An 11741-nucleotide genomic window follows, 5' to 3' on the forward strand; every position below is an offset into this window, starting at 1 on the left:
TATATATTTGTATATAATTCTCAATCAACATTGATTATTCAATTGAACATTCAGTAGAAGTTCAAATTGAATGCAGTTTTGTTGGTTTAGTAGCCACATTTAACTAGTGTTCGATTTGATAACGTTATCCGCTCATAAGGTTATCTTTATATTTGTTGGTTACCGCCGATTGTGAAAAGAGTTGATTACTCATTAGTGATATTACTATTAGTCTGTTTATATCAATAGAAAATAATTTTTGTTCTAATGCAAAAACTCTAAATATGCCTAATATAATCAATGAAATTAAATTGGATTTCAAAGACGTCCTCTTGAGACCTAAGAGATCAACAATAAGAAGTAGGAACGATGTAAGTTGACATTTTGTTTTTAAAAACTATAGATATGTTAACGCATCTTTTTTTATAATATTACTTTTTAGTTATTTAATTGCACTCCATATTTACGTATAATCTAATAATGTTTTAGCATTATTAACAGAATTCAGTGTGATAACTCTTCGAACATAGGTTTAAAAGAAACATTTTGTTATTAAAAATCAACTTAGATTAGATTAGGTTGAAAATTCGTAAAAATATTTTTTCCTCTACCTCTGTCCAAAATATACATTCCCTAGCCTCATTATACGGGTTAAAGTCGTAGATTTTCTCGACAGGAAAAATAGCATTTTCCTTTCTTGTTATACAAATAGCTACTTCCTACGACCACTTATGAAAATGATAGATTGGACACTCATTTTTACCATATTTCAACACATATACTAAAAAATAACAAAACATACATGTATTGAAATGCTTCTTTTTTTTATGTTATATATGATCTCGAACGATTGAGGGATACGCGAATATAATATCAATCTGGCTGGATGCTAAAAGGCAAAAGGTCAAATTTAAGAAGACAAGAAGTAGAAAATATGGTTTTTTGAGGTTATGTTAGTGTTTGCAATAAAGTTTGTTGTGATTTGTATTCAAATACATACTAGTGTCTGCAAGATAATTTAAACGTTAAAATTAAGTGTTATTACTATTACTGGGTAATGTATAAAGTAGTTTAATGGATATTTTGTAGGATTTTTTTAACTTTTCAGCACACGTGTTTATATATTTTTCAACACATGTGTTGAAATACCTTTCAACTCATGTGTGATGTTGTTTAATTGGCTTTCTTATTTAAAACATACGTTTTTTCAAGAATTTTTTACCTGTATTTCGGACTCGTTACGTTTCAGCAATCGCCGCAACGCAGTTCCTGCAATACAGTAATTGGTACGAAATGTGTCACTTTTCAAATTCGTTAAGTAATATACTATTTCTTCATACTTCGGTCGATAGTAAGTACTTGCGCGTCATGATGCCCGAGGCGAAAATAATTGTTTAACTTTTGTTAACTGCATAAAAGTATGTACCTTCGACTGAAGTATGAAGAAAAATCTATACACTACACGGACCGAAAGTTCAAATCTGTCCTGCGCGTCATGATTCCTGAGGCGAAGCCGAGGTTATTATGACGCACAGGGCAGAAAACATTCGTCGCTTGTAGTGTAATATACTAATTTTCTAACCAATAGAAGTTGTAAAAATTTTTAAATTTTCACTATAGGTACCTAATGAATAATATGGTAGTAATATATTATTTATAGGTAATAATATTTTATATATTGATATTTATAAGTCGGATAATACTTGTCCCCAATAATTTTTATTAGTAACAATGAATATCTGGAAATTTTTTTATAAGGGTCATTGTTTGAAAAATTAATCAGTATTAGTACATTTCAAATAATTTTACAATATTTGTGATTTTGAGCTGAAACCTTAAATGAAATTGGGCGGTTTTGGGATTCTGAATGAGTCTAGCAACTCTTAACAAAATTACGGGCATGGATTTTCCAAATTTTGGAACTTGCGACTGAAAAAAAATTTTGAAACGCGAATAACTCGAAAACTATGAAGAAATCAAAAAAACTGCCGTAACAAAAAATTTATAATACAAAATTCTCATAGAGATCTCTATCTAGGTATTCATTTCTAATCTCAAAATTCTCATCTTAAAATGGGTTTATACACTCAAAAATACTAAATAGTAAAAATTCGACCAAGTTAGACTAAAAAAATTATTTATAATATTGGAAGGGTGCTAAATGTTTTGTTTATTTGAATACATTCTTCTTTTCCCTGTAATTTGGCCTTTTTCTATGAAATTACACAGTTATTGAATATTATGGAGTGGTTTAAACTGCCATGAATGTATTTGAAGCACATAAAATAATACATTACAAATGGAGTAGAATGATTTCTTCGTTTATCATGACAATTATTTCGCAACCTTATTGTATCAGCATAAATTTAATTTACATCACACAATTTAATGTAAAGGTATACTATAAAACAATCATCTTGAGGAGCTTGTTATACAGCAGAATATATATTTGGATTTAAAAATAATTATTTCATGTAATCGTGGGGTATCTTATCGCCGCCATTGCGCGTTATCTCAATTTATGTTAACCGTCAATTTATAAATTTTTACGCTCGTGTCTACGTTGGCGCCCTTGTTCGCGTTCAACATAAATTCAACAGATTACAGGTGCATTCCACTAAGCAAAATTAAGAAATGGCAAAGCAGAAGAAAAGAAGCGAAACACTCAAGAGGTTATGTTATAATTTAGCCAACGGGAAGTCGAACGTAACGTCAACGAAAGCGTTACCGCTGGCATTTACAAATCCTCCTTATTACATGCCTGTTTTACGTTTATTATACCGATTTTTTCTGAAACGAATTCAAATTAACAATTTGTTACTCATATATTTTGCAACAAATGGCACTAGCTAATTCCTTAACATTTTCCGTTGTTGCTGCTGAAAAGACACAATGTTACAATCAAAAATTAAAACTATAACAAGAAATATACCTCTTTTTCATTGTCCTCTTTTTTAAAAATGCGAAATAAATAGAAGTGGCAATAAATATTTCAGTATATTTTATTTTAAATTAATCAGAAGTATTAATTCTCTATTGCTATCTATGTTTACTATTATCTTTCAACCAGCTTCAACCATTTTGTCATACATATTTGGTCATATTACTAGCTCTCTAGTACTTGCATACACTAAATAATTAGGGGGGAAACTACAATATTCTATCCACAAGTCATTTTTCTATATTCTCCTACAATTTACTTGGAAATATTAATTTTGGAATTTGAAAAAAAACTCATTTCTAATCTAATCTATTAATTTGACGAATTTTATAAACACTCAGCATTCAATTTTTTCCATATTTTTTAGGTTAACTTGTATAAAAAAATTACCTTTCGTAACTCAAAAAAAATTTATCATGGAGTTCCTGTTATGGCCTCAAACATGGATACTGTTGGAACTTTCAATATGGCACGCGCTTTATCAAAAGTAAGTAAATTCAATAATGTCCAAAAAAGATAATAATATTATATGTAAATGTCATTCCTGATGTTGATGAAGATAAACAAGTAATAAAAATTTTCAAATTGGAAAGTAAAACAATAATCAGATAAGTGTAATGTAACCAATATAAAAAATCTATTGTACGTGTATATAAATGAATATGACACACATATGGAATAAAAATTTATACAAACTATATAACATAAACCAATAAGAACATTGTTGTATAAAACGGGAGAACTAGGGAAAAGTCATCTAAAGAAACTAATACTCGTACATACATATAAATAAAAACTTTTGTTGTTAAGATACATTTATCAGTGAATGAATAATTCTAAACTTTTCAAATAACAGAAGCATACGTTTAAAACGGTTGAAATTATTCTAATTGTTAGCATCAAATACTAAAATCTATTCAACGAAGAAAAATAGTGAACCAAAACAATGATCAGTGGATAATCATCACATAAAGATAGATAAATTCATTCATCAATATTTGTACTGTATTTTTTAAACAGTATACATTTTTTTATTTATTTTATGACGCCCTCGTTCGCGTCCAACTTAAATTCAACAGATTACGGGTGCATTCCACTAAGCATTCATGACAATCACGACGACGATCTTTCCCGTTCTACTTAGTCCAGAGCTTTATAGTCGTAAACCCAAGTGGAATGGATTCCGAGGCGTTTTGAGCGTTGAGTTAAAAAATTTAGAAATGGCAAAGCAGAAAAAAGAGAGAGGTTATGTTATAATTTGTAAGTTATTGAGTTTTTTAGTGGAGTGTTCAACTAATTTACACTGAAGTAAAATCAAAGTATCATCTGCGGTGAGTAAAAGATTTGATGGTGCGTCGCCTAACCTAACCAAAATGTATTCAACGAAGAAAAATAGCGAACCAAAACAATGATCAATGCATGATCAGTGTTGTCATACTTTTTCAAAGAGTATATATTTTTTTGTTTACTTTATAAGTTCTTGATATAAAATATTGTAAAGTAAAATATTTAATTAAAATTGAAAAAACAATATCAAAATATTCATTTGAAAATCGCAAAAATTTTAAATTTTCAACTACATAACAAAACGATTCTCATTGGTTTTCAGTTTAAAAAAACATTGAACAGATGTCTACTTGATGATCACGAGGTTATCGTTACCGGCAACGTAGCATGTGCTGTTATTTTTATTTATTAGTTACGTCTAAATAAAATATTTTTCTATATATAATAATAAAGTGATTAAACCTTTTATAGGTTAAGTTCTTACTATAAAATATTAAAACAAGATAAATTTGAATCTTACATTGAAAAATGATCCTGGCAACAAAAATACTTTTAATACAGTTTACCTTTAATCTCTGAAGACGATAACTTGGTTATCAAAACGTGCGTTAGAGAGTGTGATTGTGAGTGTTGGTGTAGCGATGGTGTAAACAGTGGCAACAATAATAATTACATCTCACAAGATCCTCAAAACGACCAACACTTTCAAACCATCCTTATTGTATATTCGAATTTCTTGGCATCATAAAAAACTATCTGGTGCTTTAGTCGTGGTATTTTTACATCCAAATACAAAATACGATTTATATACCATTTTTCAGATCAATCAAAGTTTAATAATAACGCCTATTTTAGAATAACCGAAACAATAATTGTCGTATTTACTTTGTATTATATGTTCAGTGTTTATTTTATACTTATGATGTCACGCAATATGGCGGCCTTACTAAAATGTTTAAACTACCTACAAGATTTTTGAATTTCTAATAATTTTTTTGCCTATAAATATAGGTTTAAACATTAAACAAAAAAAGTTGTATATAAACTACCCAAAACTATATTTTTCTCAGAGCATGCAAGTACCCTATTTCTTGAGAGCATTCCAAAATATCACTGAGATTAAGCTTTTGAATAGCTAGTTTTCTTGTATCTCAAAATATATAGCGGCACCTATGTAGCACCAGACATCAAATTATAATTTAATAAGAACCAAAATTGTACTGAAAATAAGAAAAAAAAATCAAAGACAATATTTTGTTCCAGAATGGATTATTTACTTGTATACACAAATACTATAGCGTAGATGAGTGGAAACAGTTTGCCAAAGAAAATCCGGAATGTTTAAAAAATGTGGCCGTCAGTGCTGGAATGTCGGCAGATGATTTTAAAAGACTGTCTGATATATTAGAAGTAGTTCCTGATGTTTCCTTTATTTGTTTAGATGTTGCTAATGGCTATTCACAACATTTTGTTGAATTTGTGTCTACAGTGAGAACAACATTCCCATCGCACACTATTATTGTAAGTAAATCCATATTTGAACCAAAAATTTCATTATTTACGTTTTAATGCTTCAATGAAAAAGGACCTCAATTTCTCTACTCGTATTTATGAGATGTTTCTTAAAATGAGACAATTAGTTAGGTGCTAGAACATAGTGAGAACCTTTGTAAGGTTCTGTGTGTACCAGAGCCGTTCCCTATCGTCATACTTCTAATCATACGCACCAATGTCTTTGAGACGCCAAACCACTACCAGGTGCTCATACAGCTGGTCTCTAAGGATACTGTCGTACGTTCGCGGAACAATTTCCGAACTCGCCGCTACCAAATCGTTCAACAGTATAGAAAACGTACCAGCCATTCTTAAAAAAGGGCTTTGTTGCCATCGCGCCGCTTTCTGGACAACCTGTATCTGTAACAACTAACTAAAATATGGAAACAGAAGCTCTGGCGATAGTTGAGCAGCCAAACCAATCTACAGTGTGGTTATTGGGAGAACTTCAAATCTTTACAGACAGATTGACAAGCCCTTCGTTAAAAAACGTTCCGAAAATGCATTGATCTTAATGGGCATCAATTTGAACACTTACAGTAACCCTTTTTCGAATCCCTTTTAATAAATTCATTTTGACGCTGCATTTTTTCCCTTGATGCAAATGTGTTGCCTGACATATGCCGACCTTTGTATGTTTCAATATTGGAACCTTCTCTGCAAGAACCACCTCTTCATAGCATCATCAAGCTCTCCAAAAGTGCGTAGTGTGGTTCCTGAGTTCTTGACCTGATATAGTAAAAAGAGTGCGTTGTTACGAGTCTCAACCAGCTTTACACAAAGTTTCAACAACAAGAAGGTTGAACACCAACACAAATCAAAAACAGAATGGAGGCTGTTTACGGTGACTTGTGGCCGTAATTTTCAACAATTAAAAATTGGTTGTTTCGCTGGAGACGAGAATAATTGGAAGATGACCCACGTGTGGGAGGTCCTATGACGATAACTACTTCAGAAAACATTAAATCAGTGGAACAATTGTTCTGTGACCACTGACCGGCGTCACAAGTGCTCTAAATAAATATTATTTATAAATTAAATATGATAAAAATCAGTGCAAGGTGGATTCCTAGAATTGTCGGCGTAGTGCAAAGCAGCGTCAAGTAGAATGTTGTGAGCGATTTCTAGAGTATTGCCGTGAGAACCAGGCCCGTGTCAAAAAAGCAAATGTCACGAAAAGCCCAAAAGACTGGTAGCTACAATATTTTGGGTATTCTTTCGATTGACTTGATAGAAAAATCAAATAAAACACGTGCTGAAATCCTCCGCCCGAATAAAGCGCACGGAGTTCTACTGTAGAAATTGTAGTAAACTATACAACTCAAGTTGCATATCATGGCGGACTGTTATATATTTTAGAATAGTTTTATCAAAAAAATCATCAATCCTGTCTAATAATTACATAATTTTAATTATTTTGAATAACTTTCATCATACCGATTATATTTTCTCTCTTCTTAATTGAACAACAAATATGTAATAAGTTTTTTCTGCCAAAAAATTTTGAAGTTATATTTGTATCAGGCAGGTAATGTGGTAACAGGTGAAATGGTAGAAGAATTGATTTTATCTGGAGCTGATATAATTAAAGTTGGAATTGGTCCGGGATCAGTTTGTACAACGAGAATGAAGACTGGCGTTGGATATCCCCAGCTCTCAGCTGTTATCGAGTGTGCAGATGCTGCTCATGGTTTAGAGGGTCACATTATATCTGTAAGTAGAAATTATTGTTCAAATTCAGTAAATGTACGGCAAGGCTCAAATTGGGACACATATAGCACGTGCGAGATGACTCAGCACAGCACGTAGTTTAGTAATCTATAAGATTGATTATATTGACGCGAATTGCTGACGCAGCGCAAGCTGATACGACACGCGTGAGCTCGTAGATGTATCCCGCTGTAGTTCAGACACAGTTTGCTGTACCACACGTGTGGGTAACTAGCAAGTCTTTCCTGAATTTTGTTACGAAAAAATGACAGAAGAAAAGTTAATAGAGGTGGTAAAGGAATACAGAGAGTTTTACGATACAAAAAGTGGTGATGATATGAATACGAAACTGAAGAATGTCGATGTCTCGTCAGATCTTCTCATGTACTTCAGTTAACTGGTATCGATTCATTCGGAAATAATTAGCAAAATCAGTATCACTCATTTTAGTCGTTTTTTCTCTTCGATAGAATAAAGTTATTAGGTAATTTAAATTTCTTATTCATAAAGGAATAAAACAACATTTTCTCCTCAGCATCATACGTTTCTGATTCAGAACTTAAGTTCAATAAGAATAATTGGTTTGTTCGATTGTCAAAAATGTCAGACATTTTTTGATGCCGGCTAGTCGCGAACTGCCAATCAAATCCAAACCCCACCGATTCAAGTGTAAAAATATAACAATGATTTTATTGTTTAATTTTCCAATAATTCTCAATAGGATGGTGGTTGTACTTGTCCTGGAGATGTAGCTAAAGCTTTCGGAGCTGGTGCTGACTTTGTAATGGCCGGAGGAATGTTCGCTGGCCATGACGAGTGTGATGGTGAAGTTATCGAAAAAGATGGGAAGAAATTCAAGCTGTTCTATGGAATGTCATCCAGTACAGCAATGGAAAAACACGCAGGTATACATTTATATGTTGATAAAGAAACTTTCATTGTTTTTAGATATTGTTCTCTATAATTTGAATATTTGATATATTACCATAAATGAATGGATACAAGTTTTAGGTTGGAACCCTTATTTGTAATTGCCATTCGAAATAGTCTTATGGTAAACGCAAAATATAAACTGTTGTGCAGTAGTAATAACTAAAAGTAGTTATTGTAGTATTGAAATTTATTTTTTCACTTAAAAGTTAAAATATACAAAACCTACGCTAGACTCATATTAACATATGGTGGACAACAAAAGAACTAAAAACATAATTTGAGCAACAGAAATGAAAATACTCTGAAACATATGTGGATACACACTAAGAGACAGAAAGAGAAACACATACATAAGACACGGATGTGAGGTGGAAGACATAGTCAGATGGGGACGTAAACATAGAAGAGCTTGGAACGAACACGTGGATAGGATGACCAGAGAAAGATTAGCAAAGATCGCACGAAACGGTAAACCAGGGACACGAAGATCTTTAGGAAGACCTCCAAAAAGATGGATGGATTCATAGACATCAACATCTCAAGAATGAGAAGCTGGCAACTACAGGTCTACAATACGTTGAAGAAGAAGAAGAAAAAATGTATTTCTTTAGTAGAAAACAGGATTGGATTAAACAATGAACATAAAAACTCAATTAATCTACTGATATCTTTAACATAAAAGCAGGGATGCCAACCTAATTTTAGACTGTATAACAACAAAAACTAACTACATAAATTTATCATTCAATAACATTATTCCAAAAAATATGTGTTGAAAGCTACACAATTTTTATTTAAGTAAATCTTGACAATCTTATTGAATTTTTGCGGTAACATTTCAACCTCAATCTACTAAATATTTTACGCCTAAATAGCTGAAGTTACTCTTGAAAACCTCCACTAGGTTAGAAAAAAGAAAAAATACACTATTTGGATTAGGAACAGTTATTTGCTTATAAGAAATATTTCTAGCGATATGCTAATGAATTGTGGTATAAAATACTCATTATAAAGGGCTTCGCCAGCCCTGACCATTTGCAAACATAGGCTGCTCTCTGATCTATCGATATCGTTTCGTTATGCTTCGACATGCTTACATTGAAAAAAATTCAAAGAGGTGCGTTTTTGGCGTATCATTCTGGCGACCTGCGATTTTTCTTAAGCGGTATATTAAATATATTATAAACATTTAAAAAAGTTGTCTACTGGTCATGTAAGTGCAAAATTTTATCTAACCTAACCTAATTTAACCACCTCTAAATGCAACAACAAGAAAGGCTGTCAAAAGACTCTAAAGAATGTAGTTGCATTCATTCAACACTTCACCTCGAAAGATGTTAAAAATTTAGTTTATACTAACAGTGTGGCAGTGCGAGACACTGACGTAAAAAGGGTCACTGTAACTCCCGGAATTTCGCCAAAATACCGAGACGTATCTGCTTTAAGTTACTGGTTAGAAAGAGACGGCTTTCTACTTCCTATTTCTGCACCCTTGCCTCACGCTAAGACAAAACAGGAGGTACCCTACTTCATTGTGGCAGTTGCTGTATCTCCACTGAGGCACAATATAATGCACCCTTATCAAGCGATGGAGCTAAATAATAGAATATTCAATTACAGACTCATTAGGGGAAGAAAAACAATTGAATGTACTTTCCGTCTGATGACGCAAAAATTTCAGGTGCTTCTAACATCAATTTGATGCTTTAATTACACAACTATATTCAAAATAATAAAGAGTGTGTGTGTGCTATACAATTTTATTCGCATAAATTACGGTGTTTAGTACGCCACGCCGGTCCACAAATCCTGGGCAGCTCAATTTGATTTGCAAGAAGAACCCACTTATAAATTCAAAGGTCAAAAAGTATAGTTGTCTGCAGGTATCAAATTATTTTATAAAGCCATCAATTGTCCTTCCATGGCAATGTAACTAATGAGTTTAGTAATAATAATGAGACTTATTATTTATATGTTGAGCGTATTTTACCTTTACCCAAGCTTCCTCAAGCTCCATACGTGAAATCAGGTAATGTGTAATTATACAGACACGGGTACTTTTCAATCTTTAGCACCAATTTTTATATTTCCAACTCTAGAGATATTATTTCATACAATAAATGCAGAAAAATGTTAAATATTGCACAACTACTCACTCGGATGATGCAGAGCCTCGACTGATCTTGCATACCGAGAGCAAATCGTACCGAAAACTAATCCTACCGTCCAATCTGAATGTTTCTATTTGATGACAAAGTGTCGGTATCCATGCGGTAAAGAATGCCAGTTCGGTACAGACACTCGATATATTCCATCTACTATACAGGACTAATATTATATAAAATGAATTATGATAAAAATTTTATGTCAAATATTATAATGTTATCAAAGTATCATCAATTTTAGGTGGTGTTGCAGAATACCGAGCGTCAGAAGGAAAAACCGTCCAAGTACCTTACAAAGGGGAAGTCAGAAATACAGTGTTGGATATTTTAGGTGGTCTTCGAAGTGCCTGCACATATACAGGATCTTTGAAATTAATAGAATTACCTCGTAGATCAACGTTTGTTCGATGTACTCAACAACTTAATAACATTTACATTTAACCAACCTTTTAGTACTATACAAATAATAAAATGGATGTTTTATCCATAGTTTATTCACATTTTGACCAAAAACTAACATATTTAAGAATCACTTTCTGAAATTTAGGGTGGATTATTAAAATACTAATTTATCCATATTATAAGACATCCAATAATCATAGTCTTTACTTTTTCGTTCACTGTCTACTTTGCGTTGTATTCTTTCTCCCATCTTTTGGAGTTTATTACAGCAGTAAAAGAACGTAGATTTTTGATTTTGAATATGTGTTGAACTTCTATGTATTCCACCAAACCTCGACTCATCATACATCAAAATATTCCCTTTGCATCGCTCTATCGATTGGTTTGAACCGCGTTAAAATCCGTTACATGGTTTCGAATTATTTACGGACATACAAAACAAGAGAAGCAAGTAGATATTTGAATTTGAATATGTATTGTTTGTCGGTTTATAATTTATACTAATTATTTTTGTTATTTTTTTTACTATTTCTTAAGACAATTGGTGTAATCAGCAATAAAAAGCTTTTGGAACTGCTCGCTTAACTAAAATTTCCCCTCTCATCTTGACTTTCAAACTGAGTTGGAACTGGAATTAAATTTTTTTGTCAAGAATAATTTAGCTTTTAGATTATGTTCTCATCGATCAAAACTTCCAACCGCACAATTGAAGACACCTTCAGGAAAGTCTAAACTAAACTACAAATCCTGAGTATTAACAAAATTTGTCA

General features: G+C 32.2%; 1 protein-coding gene across 3 annotated transcripts; it reads left to right on the forward strand.

Moving 5' to 3' along the window:
- Positions 1–80: 80 nt before the first annotated feature.
- Positions 81–11544, forward strand: LOC130894376 (GMP reductase 1-like). 3 transcript variants are annotated; one of them, XM_057801155.1, is made up of 6 exons: positions 81–350; positions 3288–3407; positions 5471–5728; positions 7286–7474; positions 8193–8376; positions 10811–11544. In XM_057801155.1, exons 1-6 carry the CDS (start codon positions 264–266, stop codon positions 11008–11010), a joined length of 1038 nt encoding a protein of 345 aa, XP_057657138.1. In that variant the 5' UTR covers positions 81–263; the 3' UTR covers positions 11011–11544. The 3 variants fall into 3 exon arrangements, with proteins under 3 accessions (XP_057657138.1, XP_057657140.1, XP_057657139.1); XM_057801157.1 differs by lacking the exon at positions 81–350 and adding an exon at positions 944–1033; XM_057801156.1 differs by lacking the exon at positions 81–350 and adding an exon at positions 1130–1265.
- The last annotated feature ends 197 nt before the right edge of the window (positions 11545–11741 follow it).

The sequence above is a fragment of the Diorhabda carinulata genome, chromosome 5 (assembly GCF_026250575.1).
Source record: "Diorhabda carinulata isolate Delta chromosome 5, icDioCari1.1, whole genome shotgun sequence".
Taxonomy (NCBI): domain Eukaryota; kingdom Metazoa; phylum Arthropoda; class Insecta; order Coleoptera; family Chrysomelidae; genus Diorhabda; species Diorhabda carinulata.